This window comes from Lepidochelys olivacea (genome assembly GCF_965140295.1).
Source record: "Lepidochelys olivacea isolate rLepOli2 genome assembly, chromosome: 9".
Lineage (NCBI taxonomy): Eukaryota > Metazoa > Chordata > Testudines > Cheloniidae > Lepidochelys > Lepidochelys olivacea.
Genome location: NC_140419.1, coordinates 101728123 through 101751528, shown reverse-complemented (window position 1 = coordinate 101751528; position 23406 = coordinate 101728123). Strand labels below are relative to the sequence as shown.

The following is a 23406-nucleotide window of genomic DNA, read 5'->3' as shown; positions in this document are numbered from 1 at the left end:
GTGGGGAAGGGATTTTAGACACTCTCTACAGACATGAAAACTGAATCAGCTTCTGTGTAAATATTGATGGAACGTCTATAGGAGCATTTTAAGAGCCTCGGTGGAGCCAAGGGGTAAATGCCTGAGTCTGGACCGGAGGAATGCTGCTTCTAGGGTATCATGCCCTCCCACCTTAGGGTCAGACCAACGCTCCTCCCCAGCTGGCAAGGGGAGGTGCACAAGGGCTAGTGTCTGTTAGCGACCCTTCAGATTCCCATCTGAAAACTGAGCAGGAGTGAATGCTGCTTGAAGATGGTCAGTCCTGTATCCACAATATTAGACCAGTTTTCAGAATAGCAGCCGTGTTAGTCTGTATCCACAAAAAGAACAGGGGTACTTGTGCATGGCACCTTAGAGACTAACAATTTTATTAGAGCATAAGCTTTTGTGAGCTACAGCCCACAAAATGCATAGAATTGAACATATAGTAAGAAAATATATATACATACAGATAAGTTGGAAGTTGCCATACAAACTGTGAGAGGCTAATTAGTTAAGATGAGCTATTATCAGCAGGAGAAAAAAACTTTTGTAGTGATAATCAAGATTGCCCATTTAGACAGTTGACAAGAAGGTGTGAGGATACTTAACTTAGGGAAATAGATTCAATATGCGTAATGACCCAGCCACTCCCAGTCTCTAATCAAACCCAAGTTAATATTAGACCAGTTACCAGAGGGCAGCGTAATTCCATGCACATGCAGAGCCAGCTGCCTAGGAGAGCTGTAATTAGCAATCAGCAGTTCCTGGGTCTCAGCCCCAAATTCCTGTCCCTGGACCACAACTGCCCCTGTAAGAGAGTCACATCTGACCCAAAGGTTTCTCTCTCATTCTCTCTCATGCTGGAATTTTAGCCTTTCAGTAATTGTCTTTAGCTGGTTGTTGCTGCAGATTCTAATGGTTTGCTGATTCTTACAGCACACAGTAAAATAGAGGGAAATATAATAGCTCCTTTCTCCTTTCAATAATACCTCTTCTCCTGATTAATGTCACCTGCTCTGAAAGCATGCATTTTTGTGAATAACACTAACTTTTAGTCATAGAAGATTTACCTCATTACTAGGGTTTAATTACATTTGTGGTAAAAACTGTGAGCAATTTTCCATTTCATTAGACAAATTCTTTGTTGTGGCTGCCTTTTTATTTTCTTCTTCCTGTTTATCTGATTTTTCTAAAGAAGTCCAAGCAATACCTAAAACTTGGGAGGATTAACATAAGCCCTGTTATCACCCTGCGGTCACAGCGGGCTGAAAACATCCATCAACCATTTTGTAGTTTAAAATAAACACCTCTGCAAGGACGTGAATTAGAGAAATCCATGTGACAGTGCATTCAAATTTAAGGTGCAGCAGAGAGAAATAAGGAATATGAGTAACAAGTTCCTCCTATCTAAGGAAAAGATGCATCGAGAGTTGGCATTAAAACTATTAGAATGTAGAGAAACCGAAGTGTACAATGGTGACAGTATAAATGTCTGTGACTGAATGTACAACACTAGAGATGCCACATAGGACTCAGCTACACATATTCTGGGCATCTGAAACAACATTAATTGAGAACAGAAACAGTGTTACAATCAAGTGCACGTTTGTAGGAAGTGACAGAGAGAACATGTGACCCCATTATTCTTCCTACCTAGCTTCCTAATCTTTTCTAGAAGAAAAACAAAAAAGAGCTCCATTCGTTCTGGGGAAAAAATAGTTTTCTGGCTGCAGAGTAGCTAAAAGGTCTTCAGCGCTCAACAGCATTCGTACACCACAACAAGAACATCTGTTTACAGCCAGCAATGTGGAAAATTGTTATTTTAAGGCTTCGTGCCAAACCGAACAATAACTAATTTGGGGATTTTAACTTAAATGAAGAGCTGAATGTAGGATGTTTTTTCTTAGTTAGCATGGAATCCTTGGCACAAAGGCTGGGTGGGATGACATGAATCAAGGTTAGATTTTGATAGGGTTATTAGGTGGGATCTATTTCTAAGCTTTATTTTTGAGAAGACACTGTGCAGCTTCCTACAAATTATTATGGTGGATCTGGGGCCTCACCTTATCTAGCAATAATTATTTTTCAAAACAATAAGTGGCTGTAGATGAAGAACATGTTCAGAGAACGAGTCTTTTTGGGTAGCTTTTGAGCCGAAATCACCAGAATACCATCCCAGTAAAATCGATTCTGTTACCTACCACAGACTACAGCATCAGAGAAGTAATAAGTCCTAATGACTCTCTTTAAAGGTTGATGGTCTCATTGGGAAAATAATTTTTGAACTGGAAGTAATTTAACCCTCTAAAGTCTTCTGGCAGGAAGCAATCTCTTAAAAATTTAGCTGAGAGTCTTAGAGACTTGTAGCCATGAAAATTAACAGAATTCAAGTTCTAGAAGCTAAGACATCTGAATCCAGTGGCCACGGTAACATATGGCCCACGTTATGCACAAAGTTATGGCATAGTTGAGAGGATACCAAAAACCAATTACCTAGATTACATTTTTGAACATTTAAAATTATTTTAGTCACTTGCTCTCTCCCCGTTTTTTCATATAGTGAATGAGTGATGTTTCAAAATTGGGATAATTTGTGAAAACACAGAAAATTGGAGTGAAGACCAAAAAAAAAATGGCCCAAATGGAAATATATTGGACAGATCTCTTGCTTGATGCGAAAGCTGAGGAATGGGTTTTATCAAATGATAGATGAATCCTCACTCTCCTTCCCTAAAATATGTGTGTATGTGTATATTCTGGTATATGCTTTTATATTTTATATACACAGATTAGAGCACCAACAAGCTGCTCATCCTAAATATGAGTTATGTCAATCAAACTCTTCAGGTTGTTTTTTATAAATCTGGGTTTAATGCAACCTCACTCCAGGTGGCAGGCATTTATATTGGCCTCTCGGAGGACAAGAGACACAAGAAACTAATAGTTTTTGAGGGCGTGAACATTTGTGTGGACTCCCTGAGCGGACAGAGCAAGAGCTGGTTTCCATCCCAAGGCATAGGAGCTGGGGAGCTGGACAGGCAAGGACGACGGATTGTCTAATGGCAGCCGAGTGTGAGGGAGTCAGAGCTGAACAGAAAAAAACGAAACGTGCTCTTTAATATGGCAGCATTGAGAGTTCAGATTTGGGATGAAAAACTAACACAGAAGATTCCTGAAGGAGATTATCTGAAAAACATACCATGACTGTGTCTGCTAAAGGTAAGAAGGGACTTGAAAGTAGGAGCTTGACCATAGGACGACAATTCCATTTCATGCCAACTTTCAAGGTTTCTAAATGTGTTTTTGTTCCACATTGGAATAAAAACAAAACCCTTCCACAAAACTGGCAGTATGTGTCTGTAGTCCAGTGCTTGGGGCGCTGGCCTGGGATGTAGGAGAGCTGTGGCCAAAGCCTTGCTCAGCCTGCTTCAGAGAAGAGCTTTTTCATTCTGAAGCAAGTAGAGAAGGCCTTGAGGCTTGGTCTCACCTATCCCAGTACCTTAACTTCCCGGCGATACGTGTCTCTCATTCTCCTGCCCCTGACCCAAAAGCCTTCCTGATTAAAGTTTCATGAAAACTGATACCTCTCTACAAAAGGATTTTGTCTTCAGCGAAACATCCCATTCCGTCAAGTTGAAACAAAAATGTCCCACCCAGCTGTACTTGAGTGAGAGTGTCTCCAATGGCAGCATGACTGTGGTCCCTGCAGTCACAAAGAGAAGAGAATGCTCACAGGGGCCTTGAATCAGGACAGCTGATTAACCGTAAGCGTTTGCTTAAATCCTGTTGATGTCAAAGTGACTCAAATACATGTTTAAGTGCTGTCCTCACTAGGGATGCTTTCCTGAATCAGGCCAGGGACAGCTCACAAGCCAAGTGGTTTTTTGCACACCATTTAATATATACACTTCCGGAGTGAAATTCTCCAAGCAGTATAAAGCCTCTGCAACACTTAAGGCAAACAGAATGGTGTCCTTGACCTGGCTCTCTGTACAAGGGTGAATGTCAAGCCACTGTGACTATCATATAAAAAAGAGATGTTATTAAATTGTTAACAGATTTGTTCTTCCAGATACTGTGTACCAAAAAAGAAAGGGTAACATTGCTCAGTTTAGTAAACATCAGTGGCAGTAGGTTAGGTAAGACCCTGAGCCATAACGCTGCACTGATCATCTATTTGAGCTGGGTAGCACATTTACCACTTGTGATCTTTAAGCACCTGATTGTGATAGGTGCTGAGTGTGTGTTTGGGGTGCTCCACATCACGCAGGATTAGGAACTACAGGAGAGAGAGAGAACCTGGTCCTGCCTTCTGATAGATTAAGCTGTTTTCTTTGAGTCTTTGTGTTGAAGGCCCCCCCCCCATTGAAAATAAATTAGTGTCTTATTGACACAGTATTAGGGAAGATAGGGAGAGGGGAATTAATGCTATTTGTTTTGGGGAGGAATTATGGTGATTCATAATTATGACCCAAAGAAATATAATTAACTGATCCTAGGTTTAAACTAATCTGTTTTTCTCTTGCAGCAAATAATGATTTTTTTTTTGGTCTGTTTACTGGGCATGTCATTAAATAAGACTTTGCTGCACCAGAAAGAAAAAAAATTGATACAAAGTTTTCTTCAGTGAAGAGTCCCTGAAATTCTGCTGCATGTTCTTTACATTGATCATCTCCTTTACCTTCTGTGAGAACTGTTACAATCATCCTGACTATGTTGGTGGCACCAAACAACTTTGGCGAATGTACCAAGTACCTACTGTGAACGGATACACGCAAACCAAGCACTAGCTTCTGGGCCCCAATTCAGGAAACTTCAAGAGAACACTTAGGCATAAAGGTGCATCTTGGGTCCTTGGTTAGTTTTAGGATTTGGCCACACAAAGGTTTAGATTGCTGAAGTAGGGGTGTGAATATACCCTGTACTAGCCTGGTGTGGATTAACTGCCCATGTGGACCCTGCTGATGTGCATTAACAGTTCTGTAATGTGCTTTGATCTCGTCCATTTCAAAGAAAAATATTGAAAATTTATCATGAGAGAGCTGTTTTCCTTCAGAGCAAATAAGGGTCTGCAAATCTTTGCTAAGCTATAAATTTAAAGACAAATATAAAGTTAAAGACAAATATATCAGCATCTAAGGAAAAAATAATATTGATCCCAAGAAAGTCTGAGTGACTTTATTTTCTTTTAGTGGCAGAGCATCAGTGGCAGTCCTTTCTGAAAGTCACTCCATCCCTACTAAAGCCCCAGTACTGCAGGCTAAGGTGCATACTTAACTTTAGCTTTCCCTTGACTCTGTCTCCCAGACCCTCTCTGATGTGCAGCCTCCCAAACTCTCACTTTAAATAATTCAGGCATTCTCAGTAGAATACAAACAAAAATGTTACTGTACCTTCAGTACACAAGGGGTCAGGCTTAGAAGATCAAAGAATTCTAGTGTTTGTCACTCCCACCAAAAAGAAGAATGGCACAGAACAGAATTTTCTCTGTTGATGTCTAACGATTATTTTAAGAATAATAATAATTTATTGATCTGAATTGACAATAGGCCTCAAAATCTAGCATCTTCCCTTCGATGGTAACTTGGCAAAATTTGTGATAGGTGTGAAGTTTTAGTTTAAAGTTATGGAGATACATTTTAAATTATATGTAAAATTCATTAATAAAATATTAATTATTTTATGCAATAATGATGTGCTTAGAAGACTGTAGCTGAAAGAATTAGTCAGAGGCCTTTCCCCTCATGGTTACTAAAAGATACAGCAGGAAAATTATTTGATGGCTTAAATCCAAAAACCAATTTTTGTTTTATATAAAAAAATTAACCTAATTTCTAGGTGCTGAATGATGTTGGCTGATTTTCCATATGACGCTCAGCCTTCAGCCCCACTATACAGTTAAGGTTTAAGTATTATGCAAAATGAACTTAGGTGGAAAGTCTACTGTATTGTCTTAACATATGTTCTTAGACCTGCAGAAAAGCTCTGTGTAAGCTCAAAAGCTTGTCTCTCTCATCAACATAAGTTGGTCCAATAAATACTCCTGGGAGAATTCTGTGCCAAAAAAATTAAAAATTATGCACACAATATTGTTAAAATTCTGCATATTTTATTTGTCAAAATAGCACAATATAATCCTGCCCATATAAATTATTTTGATAATTTATTTCAATATGCCTGTCAGCAAGTATGTCTGTAATAATACAGACAACAAAAAAGATTCAGGAAATGTTTTTTTGACAAATAGATTCCTTACTAGGCATATTAATATAGAACTCTGAATAATAATTCATTTAAACTACAGTATAGAGCCATATTTCCCACACACCTCAGAAGCAGTGCAAAGTCTTGGGGGTCAGTGGTAATGGAGAAGCTGAGGGAGAGGGAAGTAATTTCTGGGAAGGAGCCTGGGAGTGAACCTGGAAGGTTGTTGGTTGTGGGTGGGAGAAGTATGGAACAGGGTATTTGGGGGGGCAGGGATTGTTAGGGAGTTGGGGAGCCTTCCCATACAGACCCTGGTTGACCCCTAGCCTCTCTCATTCAGTCAGGCACATCTGCCCCATCCCCATGTGTCCCTGCACCCCCACTCTCATTCAGCCCCCTGGCTTAGTCCTGTCACCCCACTAGCTTCTGTGCCCTTGTCCTGGTCTATATGACCCCCCAGCAGCCCTATGTGCTCCACTCTGTATGTTCCCCTGATATCCCGTCTCCTCTCACCTGGCCCCACAGGCAGGGCGCTGTGAAGAAGGCAACCTCTCCTCCTTCCTCTCAGCAGCTGGCTGCTCCAGCCCAGAGCCAGCTGCCCTCTTTTCTGATGCCACAGCAGTCCCTGGTGGGTGAAAGTTGTAATTGCAGTGCCTCCCTGGCAGAACCTATTTTCTGAGGGGGAAAAATCTGCGAGGGACATGAATTCTGTGCAAATTACCTCACCCACCTTGTCTCTCTGTAGATTCTTACAGTCAGCTATAGCCTAGGTCAAAATACATTGCACTTCTGAAATGGCTTTCCGTCCTGATAACTTTTCCAAGACATTTCTGTTCCAAGAGGAGATACACCTCTACCCCGGTATAACACGACCCGATAGAACACCAATTCAGATATAACACGGTAGAGCAGCACTCCTGTGGGGCGGGGCTGCACGCTCCAGCGGATCAGCGCGTCAGAGTGTCTGGCTCCCACACGCTGCTCTGAGTGGCATGTTAAGGGTGCCGGGCCAGGGCCGAGGGGTTGGATAAGGGGCAGAGGGTCTCCGGGGGCGGTCAGGAGACAGGGAGCAGGGGGGTTGGGTACGGGGTGGGGTCCTGGGGGTGATTAGGGATGGGGGAGGGATCTCAGGAGGGGGCGGTCAGGGGCAAGGAGCAGGGGGGCTTAGATAGGGGGTGGGGTCTTGGGAGGGCTGGTTAGGGGCGGGGTTCTCTGGAGGGGGTAGTCAGGGGACAAGGAGGGGGACAAGGAGTGTGGAAGGGTACTGCATACACCCTGTTAGTTCTAACAAAAATGATTTGCTGACTATTAATAATGGAAATGCTCGAGGCCAAAGCAAGTTCGATATAACACGGTTTCATCTATAACGCGGTAAGATTTTTTGGCTCCCGTGGACCATGTTATATCGGAGTAGAGGTGTATTAGCAATCTGAACTAGAACAGTGGTATTACAGAAGAGAATAGTCCAGCTGTGCTTTCACTTAAGCTGATTGGAACTTTGCCTTTGATTTCAGTGGCAACAAGAACAGGCCCAAACTGTCTTTGTTACCCACTCCTTGACTATAACTCAGATATTAGCACTTGGATCCAAAACTGCCCTGGTGCCAGAGAGCGAGGGACAAAATTTGCCTCAAGCCATGTCTAGATAAGCAAGGGAGAAGAACTGGGTATTGACCAGAGTGGATCAGGTATTGAGGGGAGACGGTTCCAGGGTATCCTTTTTCTGAGTGAGCAACTGTCTCACCTCTGCCCAGTATAGAACACACTGCCCCCGAACAGCTCAAGTCAGTGGAGTTATGCTGGCATAAATAAAACCAGTGTTAGAAAGGTCAGGACCAAGCCCATGTGCAAAGCTGTGCAGGGTTAAGAGTCTTTGCTACAAGTTCATGCACAGACAAAATGGCATTTTCATGGTTAGTGGGCTGGAGGCGTGGAATCTGAACGGAGCAAGAATAAATGGGCTCACATCCTTGTGCCCAGTTGCACCTAAGTCACAGGCAGGTATTAACCCCTTGTTCCCAAGTATGCTAGTTCTGCACAGCTTGCCCGGCTGACTCTGAGGATTTTTGAGCTTGGGGGAAAGGAGATTGAGATGTGGGGCACTCTAGGGCTGAGGAGACCGACGTGATTGGAACTCTGCTGAACCTGGTGCCTCTTCTCTTCATTTATGGGGACCACAGGATGCAACAGCCAACAGGCAACAGCTGTCCATGGAGACTGGGACTCCCAACAACTTAAGGGCTGTCTCCCCCATACACCTGGTTCTTTGTACCGATAGGCTACCATCTTCTCACCAGCTGGCCGCTCCGGTGTAAAGAGATCCAGTGAAAGTTCTGGAGGTTTTTTGTGGCCTGGCCTGCTGGGCAGAGCTTTCGATTGGTTTGAAAGAGAAACTTGTGGGCTCCTACTTTTGTCATTCAGGAGCACTTTCAGACGCACTCTGCACCCCGTTCTGCGCACTCAGCTGTTCTACAGTCTGCACAAATATGTCCCACAGGTTTTAACGCTGGTTTCATAATTGTGCCCAAAAAACACTGAGCATATTTTAGGTCCCTTGGTGTTATAATAGTTCAGTGCATTTCCTTTCATTTTGCTAGAACCTCTGTGCTGTAGTACTAATGGGCTTCTTCTCCCTTGTCCCTGTTAATAATAGCCAGGCTAATGGGCCAAGTTTAAAAGAAACAATTCCATGTTTCTAAGCAAAACTGGAAATTGGAGAATGGGGTTAATTGTTTACCCTTCCAGCCCTAAATCCAACCTTACTTCAGTTCCTGAATTTCATAGTCAAATTGTTCTATCACTATAATGATGTGTACAGTTCTAACTGCTGACACAGACAGAGAAGCAGAATGGTGAGACGACGAGCTGGATTTTAGTGTTCAATTATTTTTCTTTATAGGAAATTAGAATATATTTCCACCAGATCTGGAAAACACGCTTTGCATACAAAGTGGCTCAAGAAGGCTCTATCTCTGTGTGTGCAATCAGCTCATTTACAGCAAGGCGGCGAGTAGGGAAGTCTGCTTTCCTCGGGTCTTCCCGCTAAATGGTTTTCTCCTATTTGTAATCATTTTATTTAATTCCAGTGGTGGGGAATCAAACATGGCTCTGGGCTCTCAAGGTTTCACAGCCCATTAGTATCTGGAGAACAGAGGCTTCATTTTGAAACCTGCAAGTGAGGAGTGAGTGAGTGATTTTTTTCTTTTTGTCTACTCCAGTGTCACCTCAGTGTGCCTATTACAGCCTCCTCGCTGTGGTGTAATCTTAGTCATGAAAGAATTGTCTTCTGGACATGGGGTTGGACATAGGACCTAGCAAGTTGCCCTTTGTGTCCATCCCAACTTGCTGTCCTGATTGATTTTGGGATGAGACCTTTTGCTTCAGGAAACCCATGGTAGAGTTCCCTGCTGGAGGATGTCTGCCTGAATTCCTTTGTATTCAAGGCCTGTTGGAAGATTTTCTCCTTCAATCTGTAAAGATTGATTTATCTTCCTCTTTTCGTGAAATCTTCCTCAGTTGATAACTCCTGTTGTGGCATGTAAGAATGGCTGGTATCCCTGGGCCATTGGGCTGGGATTATGTTAGAGTCCAAGATATTTAATGTGATGGGAGCTTTCATGAAATTGGGAAAAATAATACTGAGTTTCAGGTTCTTTGCTTCTCATTTTTAACTTCTCTTTAAGACTTCTCCTCCCTGGGAAATTTTAATTCAGCTTCTGACATCATTTCCACCCAAGTGATTCATTTCCAGTATGACATTGTTTTGGTTGCTTCCCTTCTAAAATGTTGCCTTTTGCTTATTATTCTGATATCGTCCAGAGTGAGACCTCATTTTGTAACTGAGCCTTCTTGATGTCATGTGCCCCGGATGTCCTGAGAACATTTGCATGTGTCTTCTTCATCATATCACGTTGGTTGTACGTCTCTGTTTAACCTGCTGCATTTCTTTCTTTCTAATTGTTTTCCAGTGTGTTTCTTTGCTCTCTCAGTGGAGTGATTTATTGAACTTTAATCTGACCATGTCACAAATTGTAGCAGCAATAAACGTGGCCCACTTACTATCAGATTGAAATTACGGGCAATTCCTGCTTGCTTTACTAGCATGCGTAGTGTTATTGAAGTCATCATGGCTCATGTGACTCGCATGTTTAGAACCTACAGGTGTCCTTATTTCTCTTGCAGCAGCCTCGGAGAACACAGGCAGGGATTAGGGCCCCATTATTCTAGACCAGTCAGACTGAGGCTTGGGAGCTGCAAGCAGCTGTTTCATGTGTCTCCTGCGGCTCTTTGCGGCACATGCTATTAAGACTGTGTGATTTCATTAACCAATCTAAGTTATTAACCAGTCAGGTTGCTTTTATTATGTTATTAACGAATTGTAGAACACTTGGTCCGTCATTTTGCTGAGAGAATAATATATAGAGAGAGTAAATGAGACAATGATTTGCACCACTGTGGCTCTTGTGGGGACTGTTGATCACTAATTTGGCTCCTGAAGGCCTGAGGTCTGAGTATCGCTGTTCTAGACAATGCCCAAAGAACTAACAGAGGTGGTATTGGGGAAACCCTGGAGGTGCTTGTTTGAAAGTTGAGTTGTTACTGAGGGCACAACAGTGAATAATCCTGCTGTCTATTACATGGCCTCCAATCAAATTCATGAGAAAGTATAGAGGGCTTAATCCTACAAGTCCTAAATCCTTACACAGCCAGTCCAGCTCCCATTAAAGTCAGTGGAAAGAGACACTTTTATTTCATTGGGAGTTGGATTGGGTCCTAAGTGCTTAAAATGAGGTACCTACATTAGCACTTTCCAGGACTATGATTGGAGTGCTCAGCACCTTGCAGGATTGAGCTCCAAATCATCAATGGGACTGGTACAATCTCTAGTACAAGAAATGGTTACCTCCTGTAAAACCCAGGCTCTTTGACCCTGTTGTTGTTGTTCTGGACATCTGGGTTCTAATGTTCCAGTCAGACCTATCAGTGTTCCTGGGGTTTTGTGCTGTTGGTAGATTTCTGTGACATTCTGAATATCTCATTAACACTGCAAAGAACCCCATAGAGCAGGGATCGGCAACCTTTGGCATGTGGGAAGCGGCGGCCAGCACATCCCTTGACCCGCACCACTTCCCGCAGTCCCCATTGTCCTGGAGCGGCAAAGCACGGCCAGCCAAACATGCGGGTGTGGCAGGTAAAGAAACCTGCCCAGCCCACCAGGGGGCTTACCCTGGCGGGCCACAGGCCAAAGGTTGTCGATCCCTGCCAGAGAGCTTGGTGGAGTCACCAGTCTACTTTCCAGGGGGGTTATTGTTTTTTAAAATTTACTAGAATAATTGGGAAAAAATTCTTTGTTGAACATGTTGAGCAAGTTTAATTTAGGAGTGTTGATAGTTTGTAGCACATAATGTATCAGCATTTGTTACATCAGGAGTCCCATCTTGCCATCAGTCCCATGCGCACAGTTCCCACTGGTTTCAGCGCTGTGCGTATGTACCTGATGAAAGGCCCCTAAATTTCTGATCATCAGGAGATTCCTGTTAACTTTAATGTGGGGGTCAAAGAGCAAAACTTCATGCCCTGCTTTAAGACAGCCCGAGTGGCATGTCATTAGCGGAAAGAAAGCAGTTTGTAGTCAACTCTGTTTTCATTTATCATTTTAATGTGAGTGTTGTGTTATATAAAAATATCCTGGAAGTATTTTGCAATTTGCCGGTAAGTCACTGGGATTTTTTTTTTAAGAGCACTACAGTTGAGTAAAGAAGTGGTTACCGGTGATTTGCCACTACTGTTTTCTGTGCAAATTACACAGACTTCTCCCCAACTATGAGGTCTGCAGCTCTTTGGAAGTTATTAGCTCTAGTTCAGAAGCAAACCTGGGTTCATTGTACACTCTGCTCATTTAAGAAATGTTTTTCCATATGAGACCCATTAGTAAGCAACCCAAGCCACTGCGAATGCTAAACATTTTATTGTAAGACTCTGAGCACATCTTTTTTACATAACGTTTAATTTAGTCCTGTAAATTACGTTTAGCTTTTTGATCCTTGGATAGCAAAGTGATGGATCACATACAAACAGTATATTAGAGTCTTTTCTGTCCATATTTTTAAAATGATGATATAATATCACTTGCGTGTTGTAGGTTATGACAAGAAGCTGAGAAATGTGCTAAAAACAGCATATTACCTTTTTAAGATGCTTAGTACTCCTCTTTCATAGTTTTTTCCCATTGCTGATGGTGAAATTTTGCATTTCATTAGGGGCCTGGCTCCTGCACAGTGGATGGCAAAATTGCCATTGTTTTCATTGGTGCGGGATCAGAGGTCAAAACAATTGAGTCACTAAGGCTAAGTCAATTCAGCTAAGCATGGGAAGCATGCTAAGTGCCTTGCTGAACTGGAGCCTAAGAAAAACGTTACTGGGATCAATGCGGGAGTTCCTGGGTGAAACTATCTGGCCTGTGTTATACAGGAGGTCAGAGTAGCTGATCCAATGGCCGCCTCTGGCCTTAAACGATTTATGAAAAAAGAATTTGTCAATTGAAAAAACAGATTTTTAGGAACTTTAAATTGAAAACAAATATCCCTGGCAAAGCGGCTGAGCAGCCCTGACATCTCAGGGCGATGGGTCAGCTAGCATCTGTAAGGCGAACAGGATTTGGGCCACTGAATTCATTGTGTGCTTGCCTTCTGCACACAAAAGCACTCGGAGGGATGAAGACAAGTGTAAAAAGACTGGTCTAGATTAGCAAAGGTTTGTCTTTCTTCCCCGTTGGTTTTTAATTGTTTGTTTATTTTGGAAAGATTGGCAGCAATGGAGTCAGATAAGAATATATGTCAGGTTTGATTTACCATGCATTTGTCAAAACAAACACAAAATATAGTCTCCTTTATTGTGGCAGGATTAATCATTTTGGTCATAGTGTTTTTAATAAAAACAACGAGGAGTCCGTGGCACCTTAAAGACTAACAGATTTATTTGGGCATAAGCTTTTGTGGGTAAAAATCCCACTTCTTCAGCAAAGTGGGGTTTTTACCCACAAAACCTTATGCCCAAATAAATCTGTTAGTCTTTAAGGTGCCACCGGACTCCTCATTGTTTTTGTGGCTGCAGACTAACACGGCTACCCCCTGATACTTGACAGTGTTTTTAATGACACCTGTGCTTCATCTCTGAGTGTACAAGCTATATGCAAATACTTCCATTGAAGATTACAGTTTATATTGCGCTTTCGCCATGCTATCACCATTTGTTGGAGTTTCTAGCATCGTACAATTGCTACTGTATATGAGACTGAAGATCTGTGAAGTGGCTATCAACTGAAACATGTCTCACTCTTCGGACTTGCTTTTGCTGGTTTCACAAAACATTTAATTAGTGATAATCAGCTTTTAACTAGCCAGAACAAACTGTTGTGATTTTTCCCCTACATAATTGTAGGCATGGTCTGTCCCCATAAGATAAATTACTTGCAGTCTGGAGAACATTCTAGCCAGCAGGAGGAGAGAGGAGGAGAATGCCGTTTGCATGGGGATGTAGAGCATTTTGCGTGTACTGTGATTTCAGTGAAAAAGAAGGTGCCTTTTTCTTTTCTTTGCAGAATGCTGGACATGAAAATGAGTTGAACATGATGAAATCTCCTGTCCCTCTGGGTTGCCAATCAGTGGTCATCTAACCCCATCTCAGAGGAAAACCAGAAGAGCTCCACTCTAACTTCTGTAAGGTTTAGTCCATTATGGAAGATCAAACAATTTTCTGGCGCTGGTTTTGTGAAATTCGGCTGCTGCCTTGGACCCTCCATTTGAAAAAGAAATTAACGTTGAGGAACAATTAAAGAGGAAAATCAGCTCCAGAGAATGAGCACTGTAAGTGGCACTGGGATATTAGTCAGCTTAACGACGGTGTCTGTGACGCTAGATTTTCATTTGCACGGTGGTCTGATGGCTTGGCCCTTAAGCAACAATTTGACTCTGAATCAGAGTTTGCCCACGTCCGACCCTCTTAATGCCTCTGAGCGAGGAGAAGTCTCTCGTGTGTCCATGAGGGAGAAGAACTGGCCAGCCCTCCTGATTTTGGTTATCATTCTGCTGACTATTGGAGGGAACATCCTTGTAATTATGGCTGTCTCCTTGGAGAAAAAGCTACAGAATGCCACAAACTACTTCCTAATGTCCTTGGCGGTGGCAGATATGTTGGTTGGGATCCTAGTCATGCCCGTTTCCCTCATTACAATTCTATACGGTAAGTGACTTACATTTTCTCCCCCATTCAACTGAACAGAGTAGACAGCGGATGAGTATCAGTGGCCGCAGTGAATGGTTGCACACAGTTTGCACCCATTGAGTGAAGAACCAGAGGAGTATAAATGTAGAGTAAATAATGGGCTTTCCTGTGCTCACTTTTATTGGGGGAATGAGTGCTCCTTTGGAAACTGTATTTGGCCCCATGCTGTCAGGATAGGAGCGATTGCCAAAAACCTTTAAGTGATGATCTCTTTTACTGAGGCCAGCTATAAGGAAGTGCATGGATGGAGAATATTTTTCCTTCTCAGAGGATATGCTGTAAATCGTTTTGGTAAAACCCAGAATAGAAAGAAGTAGCTAGAAAATAACCCCAGTTCCTCGCCAACAGATCCAGCTCACTCTTCTCATGGCAAAACAAAAGAGGCTCTAAATCAGAGTCAGATCTTAAGAAGTGCTGAGTGCCTTGAACGAGCGTTGATTTCAATAGGGCTTGAGGGCACCCTGCATCTCGCAAGATTGGGACCCAGTGTAGGAAGAAGTGTAGCTGCTTTCCAAGGACTGACTGTAACAAAACACACATTGGGCCACATCCTGGGATTACTCACATGAGTAAGGTCATAGATTTGGCCCAGTGTATGTTAAAAATCTGCAGTTTTATGTGCCACAAAAATAGTAGATCAATGATTTCTGACTGTCATACACAAAATGATAGTTCTGTGCTCTGAGTGCAGCGACGGGGCTCTGGAGTGACATCTCGGGGTAATGGCTGGGCTGCCTTCCATCCCTTCGCCAGTGTGTGATGGCGTCAGTGTGACCCTCTCAACACTGCATCCTAATCGGGGTCTGTTACCCCATTGTCACTTCTCCCCAGCCGAGGCTCCTCCTAACGTACTGAACTTCTTCCCAAGTGGTGTAAAACATGCACCGACACTGAAGGGGGTGTCCAAACATTTCAAGGTGGGAGCCTCTGTCATTTCATGGTGGAGTACAGCATTGGTGCATGTCTCCATGCATGTCTGTAGTCAGTCCGTGAACATCTCTAGCCAGGCTTCCCTTTGGATCCCGGTTATCAGTCTGCTTCCCTTCTGCGTGCCCTGACAGCTGCAGTCAGAACCAGTAACTCCTCTAAAAACACCCTTAAACTTAGGATAAAAATATGCCACCCCCACAGTGAACACTAGACCAACCCTTGAATACTATAGGCAAAGCAAACTGCAGTGGGGTACAGCGTTATTTCAATATGCACCCCAACAGGAAGGATTTGCCAGGAAATTGCTTAGATCGACTCTCCAATGGGTTGCTTGGGGCATTTTTGGTGCTATTCTTTATTTAGCTTTGGCCATATCATTTCCTTCACAAGACAGTCTCACGTTAACGTCAGTACATTTGCTTCCATAAGCTGGGAGCACAGGCCCAGACTGATCTGTTCCTGGGAGGAAGGGTGATCTGTTGGATGGGACACTGGACTAGGTGCTTTGACGCGTGGGTTCTAGTCCCAGCTGTGCCCCTGCCTCGCTATGTGCCTTTGAGCAAGTTGTTCCAGCTTTCTGTGCCCCGGTTTCCTATCAGTAAAACAAAGGAAATGACACCCTCTCTTTTCAAGTGCTTTGAGATCTACGGGTGAGCAGTGCTGTGTAACAGCTAAGTGCTACTGCTGTACTATTGACTTGACTACTGTAGTGTGGGTGGGGAGGTGAGGAAATTATTCTGCACTATGGTAAAATATTGGCTTCCTGAGGGCTTGTATCGTGTATCACTGATGTTGCTATAAAGTTATGTCGCTCGGGGTGACTAAACCACCTACGTTACACTGACCTAAGCACCGGCATGGTCCGCTCACCCTCTGACATAGCGCCTCTCGTGGAGGTGGTTTGAGCTGCTGCAGCAGTTCTTATGTAGATTAGCCCTAAGCAAAACCACTGGTAGCATCCTGTAGCGGTAAAAGCCACCTATGTCCTTTTCTGTGGGTGACAGGAAGTTTGGCTCTGTTTTTCTGAGGCTTGGTATTGAAACTCAGAATTCCTTGAGTGTTCCAAGGGGTTCGCGTTTACCTCCTTGATCCAAGGAAAGACGTGTGCAGTCATTTCTCAGGGCTCTTTTTTTCTGATTTTCTTTTAAAAATGCCATTGTACTAATAGTTCTCAGAAACAAACAATGCAGATACGAAGCCTTGCTGGTTACTTAACTTCAGCGTTTGATTAGTGGTTGGTTTACTGGCCTGTAAAGTTAAAAATAGGGATATTTATGTGACTTCTTTACTTGACTGAACCACTGCGTCAGATAGCGTTTTAATTTCTAAATGCACTGACCAAGTGCACAGGTTTCTAAGGTGTATGTGTCCTGTCAGCCGTCAATTAAATCACTATATCGTTTGTGCATGGATTTTGTGGCTTGACTTTCTAGCTGTTCAAAATCTTATGCATAAAGCCTTTTATTTGCAGTTGTCTGTCTAGCCTCAAGTTGGACTTTTCTGATGGTTGCACAACACCTGTATTTTATTTTCAGTAATTCCTGAGATTAGTTTTCAGTTGCTATTTACGCTTCCTGTAATGCTCAGAATCGCCATGCCAAAAATGGAACTGTCTCTGAAATTACAAGGAGGGTAGGTCTAATTTGACTTCCTGCAAACTTCTCTTGAGGGTGTAAGAAATAGTACTGGGACATTCCATATTTCCCATAGCTTGAAACGAGAGAACTTAAACACTGCATGATTGCACTGACCTTGTGTTTGCATAAATTCCCCATGGCTTAACAGAAGGTAAATGTACAGAAGTGAACTTTCTAATGAAATGGCTTCAGCAGTTTTCAAAACACATGTGCAAGCAGAGTCAGGATGAGCTCCACCCTGACATCTGGTGGCGAGTTGTGGCAAGTTGTGGAAAAGAACTTCCGAGGCTGATCTCATTTGCATAGGCACACCCACCCCACCTAGCATGAGCCCATAGCTGCCCAAATGGTCACTTTGGCTGCTGTGGGATCCCCAGTTTCTCTGTTATTGCGGCAGGAAGAATAAATTGTTATTATCCTAATTATGGGAATCAAGGACAGTGGAACTGTACTTGGCCTTTTGTTATGATGGAGGGACTCGCCATCAACTAAGTAGCACTCGCTAGGCAAGGGACATGGGTTCCAAAACTCAGTGAATTGAGAGAGGCTGGGAACAGGTATTAATACCTGGTGGTATGAGCCCCCTGGTGAGGGCCTTACATGCTAATTGTACTTCCTCCTCTCTCCACTGTGGAATATCAGAGCTAATTTTGATTCTATTAGGAGTCTAGTTACAGGCTGCTGAGCTGAATTCACTTTGGGCCAATGGTGCACCAGCACTGAGGCTCCCCTACTCCAGTTCGTGCATGCTGCATTGTAGAGGCTTTTACCTCATTCCCTTTCCTTTAGTGCTAGATCTGCCTGGCAGGCGCCCTGTGCTGCCTTGTTCTGCCACAGAGCAGAGTCCCACCACACCAGCTTTACCCAGGAATTCGTGTACATCTGTGCTCTGGGTGAGCACTGTTAGGGGGCTTATTCCTTCACCCACTCACTTCCCTGGTCCTTCTCGCATGAACAGAGAGCAACAATACCCGAAGTCCAAAGGTGCAAACAATTCAATGTTTATTGGGGTGAACTTCCAGCAAGCATGATTCCAGTTTCCTTCCTTAGTATCCTCCTTCCTAGCTCTGAGACCACAGAGCCTTACACCTGTGTCCCTGTTCCCATTCCTGCCCTTAGCCAAACATGATTCCAATTTCCCCAGCCCCATTCCCTGTTCCCATTTCCCCTTTTAGCAAAACATGATTCCAATTTCCTTACCCCCCTTCCCTGTTCCCATTTCCCCCACCCGCATGCCCACCCCCACCCCCCTTCTTCCCTGATTATCTGCAGACTATATAGTAAAACTTGAGTTCTGCTTTGCTATAACTTAACCAATCATATTCTTGAAATTTAACTAACCAATCCGAACATATTGTAACATGATTATGTACCCAATTATATTCCACTTCTTTAATTAGTTTACACCCAGCAAAATTAATTATGCAGCAGACAGGAACAATCACAGAACCAGACAGAGACAAACAATAGCAAAGTGGGAACTATAATGACAAAACAATACAGAAGTGAGGATTTCACATCCCAGCTATTGATAAGTGAGTTCTTGCCAGACAGGATGCTATCAAACTAAGTTTCCTTTTACATTTTCTAGGCACTTCCCTTTCTCTGGAGGTGATAGGAATACCATCCTGTCCTGATAGTGCCTGACAGCCCAATAGCACCTTCTTTCAATGTGACTAGTTTGGAATGTGAGGAGGTGACCGGTCGCTTCCCAGCTTATGGCTGCCGCTGTTGCTTAGCCAAAGGCCTTAGCCTCAGAACAGGGCCTCAGATTGTCACAGTAAGAGAAGGACCTTACACCGGCAGACAGTGATTTTGATTCTCTTTTGTACCTCTATAACTTGCCAAGTAATAAGAATACATTTAAATTCTTAGAGTATAGGCCTTTACAGACAGGCCTGAATATCTATATCCTAACAAGCACGTTCAGGTCACAGGGCTGGTTCCGGCACATTGGAGGAACCTGCGGATCTTATTGATCGGGGTCCCCTGACAAAATCTTTTTTCCCTCCTTCCCACATCCCACTTGTAATTCAAACTGCACAAATAGGCAGGCTGGGACAGCAGCCGTGGAGGTGGAGGGAAGGCCTGAAGGGAAGAGTCTATCTTCACACACACAAAAGTCCCCTTCTGCTTGTGTCACCCTCGCAGGGCAGAGGAAGGAGATAGCTTGCAGAGCTGTGCTGCTCATGGGCGCGGCCACGTGTGAGAAGGCTAGTGTAATTTGGGGGAGACTGTGCAATGAACCTTAGCCCTCAGGTTTCAACGTAGTGGGAGTGTGAAACAGAAAAGCATGAGGCCCGCACTGACGAATGTCAAATGGGATGTGCAGAAGCATGTGCATTACACCCTGATCCTGACCGGGGCTTGTGGTCACTACCACAGTGCTTCCAATAAATGATCCATTGTCAAGGGTACAGGGAATGGAAGCGACTTCAAAAGATTGTTTAATGCAAAACCCTGAGCATAATACAACCATCTGGCCCTACTGACTAAAGCTTTTATTGAACCACGTATCCATTCAGGTTTAAAATTTAAAAAGTATTTTCCCTTTTCGCCTGTAGCTTGGGCATTTAGTCTGAAGTGCCTACAGACAACTTTTTTCTCTCATCAGTAGCATTTTTGGAACCATGGTCTTTGGCACGGTCCCCACCTTTGTTTACCCTGTACCTCAGATATTTCCCCCAGCTAAAAGGAGCTCTCAGGACCAAACCTGCCTAATTTCATCCTCTGAGACCATAGAAATACAGCAGTGAAAAACAGAGATGTGGAATATGTGAATCAGAAGGCAAACAAGGTGCTTGGTGCAGAAGACAGGTGAGCTGGATGGCTCTGGTGTGTGCTGGGTAAAGCGGTGCACAGGATCTTGACACAGCCACCGAGGAGCATGAGATTGTAACTGCAGCCTAGAACTTGGCTTTCCTCAGACAACCTGTTTCCAGTTATGCAGCACACCAGTGGTTAGAATCTGGCTTCGATCTACAGAAAGCATCTTGCTTGTCTTGCACACAGAGTCGGGGTCCAATCAGGGAGGCAGGATGGAAGTGATGCTCACCCAAGCTCTGCCCACCAAACAAGCCCCACCCACACGTGTCACCAAAACGAAATGCTGCTTAGGGTAGGTTGTTCAAACTGTGCCTGTGCAAGTTTGTGGAGCTCCGCTGGGTTCCCTGCACTTGGCTGCCCTTGCTGGGACTTGAACATTCCTATGGGCTCTGATAGGCTCCTTCTTGGCTCGAGATAAAAACCATAACTGCTGTCATCTCCCTAATGCCGCCCACATGTGGTACCGAAACGAGCCCTTGTTCACGGTAACTGGTGCCGAGGTTGACCCTCCCCCGGCTCTCTCACATGAGGAATGAAAGAGTTAATAATATTGTTAATATTTCAATCATTGCGTCTGGGCATCTGAGTTCACCCCTCACTGAGGTGAACAAGGCAGTTTGCACGTCTCAGAGCAACTGCGCCAAGCTCTCTGCAGACTCAGCTAGATGTCTCTGCCTTCGGTATGCTTGATGCACATGTCTGAGGTTTTCTTTGCAACCACAACAATTGGAGACTTACCCTTTGTATTAAAATGAAAGCTGCGGTTCTGGAGAACAAGATAGCAGTTTGCTCCTTCACGGTCCCGGTATGCCAGACTGCACCCACAAGCTCATCCAGCCCCTGGCACAAACCTCAGCCTCACATGCTCCGTGTTTCACAATTTTCACTTTATTATTCCTGAGGTCTTGGAGGCAGGGATTAGGTAGGTTTGAGCTGAAGATCAACCTCAACAAAAGGGTTTTTTTTTTTTAATCTTTTTTTATCCAACAAGATTTTCACCCTAAGACTTTAGTCTCCAGGATCCTGTACACTGCATGGTGTAGAGAGCAAACAGAAAAAACCAAACCCACCCTCTAAAAGCCAGCAATAGAAAAATGCGCCCACAGAGATTCTTCTGCCTCCAGCAATCAGGAAGCTGCTTTCATGGAGACCCTCACTTTCCTCGGAACGCCTGGTTGAGACTTTTGTCTCAACTTGTATCCTTACTACAGGAGGAAACTCTCCTCTTTCTGTGTTCAAATGGGGCTTCTGCACCCTGTGAGATGGGGGACCATTGTTTTGTGACAGAATGTAGAACAGCTCCCCTACGGGGCATTACAAAAACAGAGCATGAGCAATTACTGAAAGGCAATAAGATGCCTGATTAGATAAACCCACTGGTGATCTTTTCTCAGGGTACCTCTTGGCAAGTATTTTCCTCTTCAGTCAGGAGCAAGTCATCCCTGGGATCTCTCCAGTGATTTCTGTGGAGTTGTACCAGAAATGCATTTGGCCCTCAATTTGTTTTCTGTAGCTGACAAGTTGCTATCTCAATGGGCGATCATTCAAATTCCATTTATATAACAGCCTTTAATTGTAAAGGCATATGATTCAGAGATGCAGAAAAAAATCTACTTGGCATTAACAAGCCAGATAACACCCATTTTCTTTGCAGCACTTTTGCATCAGATTAATAGATTCGTAGATTCCAAGGCTGGAAGGAAGCCCTGTGATCATCTGGTCTGATCTCCTGCATAGCACAGGCTGGAGAACTTCCCCAAATTAATTCCTAGAGCAGGTCTAGCATGTGCAGCTGCTTGCGAGTGCAGCTTGACTAATTTAGAAAAATGAAGGCTGAAAATTGCATCTCCAGGCTCAGTGAAATGGAACAAACTTCCTTAATTTGAGTTATTATTATTTGCCATGAGCACATTCAAGTCAGGTATATAACCTTTAAATTCAAGGATAGGAGGTGAGCATTTCCTTCCTGAAAAACTTGCCAGCAAACTCCAGCTCTGTAACATTGGCTCTCACTTTGTACTGCTCCATTTCCTTCTGTTCCTTTTTATTATCATGGCGCCCCTCTTCTTCTTCCTCTCCTTTTTCTTTTCGGAGTCATTATGGAAGGTGGATGAAAACTTGAGCTCGAAAGCAAACCTTTGCAGACTTGGGAAGGCTGTGGGGGAGGAGATCTGGGCAATTCTGTCTGAAGCATCTGAAACAAATGCTCAGCATTAAAATAACATGAAAAGATTTTCTGAAAACCGCCAAAGACAGGATGTTCATCACTCTGACCTCAGCTCATGCTGTTGGGCTTTGGGATGGGAATACGTATCATTCATACTGTAAAATCTCCCAGTGCGCTCAGTTCCTGAAATATATTTCTGTAAGCAACAAAGGGAGTTAGATAGTTAAAGATGGCCTGGAAACCTTTGCTTTCAATTTGCTGGCACTGATGGACGGAGTCTTACCCTTACCAAACATTCCGTAGCTCTGCACTGGAATGGTCAGAGTAGATCTGGCCAAGGGCCCGTCTAGGCCAGTGTGCTCTCTCCCACAGTAGGTACCACCAGCGCCTTTGGGAAAATTGCCATAATGAACAATTATGCTGTAACCTGGAGGTAGGGAGAGTTTCTTCTTAACTCCAGCAGTTAGAGATTGGCTGATGCCATTTTCATCCCAGCTAGCGTGGCTACAACAGACTTTTGGATTACTTTTATAAATGCTTAATCCTCTTTTTTTTTTAATCCTGCTGAACTCTCGGCCTCAATAATATCTAGTGGTGGCAAGTGCTCCAGGTTAATTATGCACTGGGTAAAATGTATTTCCTGTTCTCAGTTTTAAATGTGTTGTCTTTTAATTTCATTGAGTGCTTCTTCCTGGGTCAATTACAATGTCCTATTGATTTCTTCTAGAACAGGCATTATTTTATATGTCTCTGTCAGATTTCCTCTCATATATCTCTTCTTTGAAGTGCGTAGCCCAAACTTCCCAGGCTTCTGGTTTATTTTTATTTGCCCTTGTCCAGAGCTTTGCCATTTCTGTGATACCCTTTTTGAAATAGGGTCACCCAAAATGAGCACAACATTCCAAGTGAGGATGTTCACTCAAAGTGGGTAATTCACTAGACCTTTCTTAATGCAACCTAACCACTTGTTTGTCTCTGTGACCTCTGTGCCCATTGAACAGATCTTTACACTGAGCTGGCTGAAGGGGAATTAATTTAAGAGTGATTAAACAATTGTTATTCTGGCCAACCATTTGAAAACCAGCACTTACCACACTGGGCAAAAGGTTTTTTGAAGTCTCCTGCCTTTCCGGTGCATTGCCTTCTCTGAGAGATCCTCCCCACACCTCTGTTCTACCCTACCCGGCTCCTGCTCCTGTCTGGGGTGATGTTTGCTGTTTTAACATAGCAGCAGGAAGCTTGTCTTTTATCTGTCTGTAAAGAGCCATATATAATGGTGGCACCATATACATAAAGAAAATGATGCTTAATAATAATGGATATATATTCCTTTCAGTG

At 43.5% G+C, this 23406-nt stretch overlaps 1 protein-coding gene across 2 annotated transcripts in view; it reads left to right on the top strand.

The window, feature by feature from the left end:
* HTR2C (5-hydroxytryptamine receptor 2C) overlaps nucleotides 1-23406 on the top strand; it is a 352370-nt gene that overhangs the window by 263243 nt on the left and 65721 nt on the right. For both annotated transcript variants that reach the window (XM_084639263.1, XM_084639264.1), the window contains one exon: nucleotides 13826-14466. In XM_084639263.1, the coding sequence (XP_084495389.1) occupies nucleotides 14082-14466 (385 nt within the window). In that variant the 5' untranslated portion in view covers nucleotides 13826-14081. The remainder of the gene's footprint in view (nucleotides 1-13825; nucleotides 14467-23406) is intronic.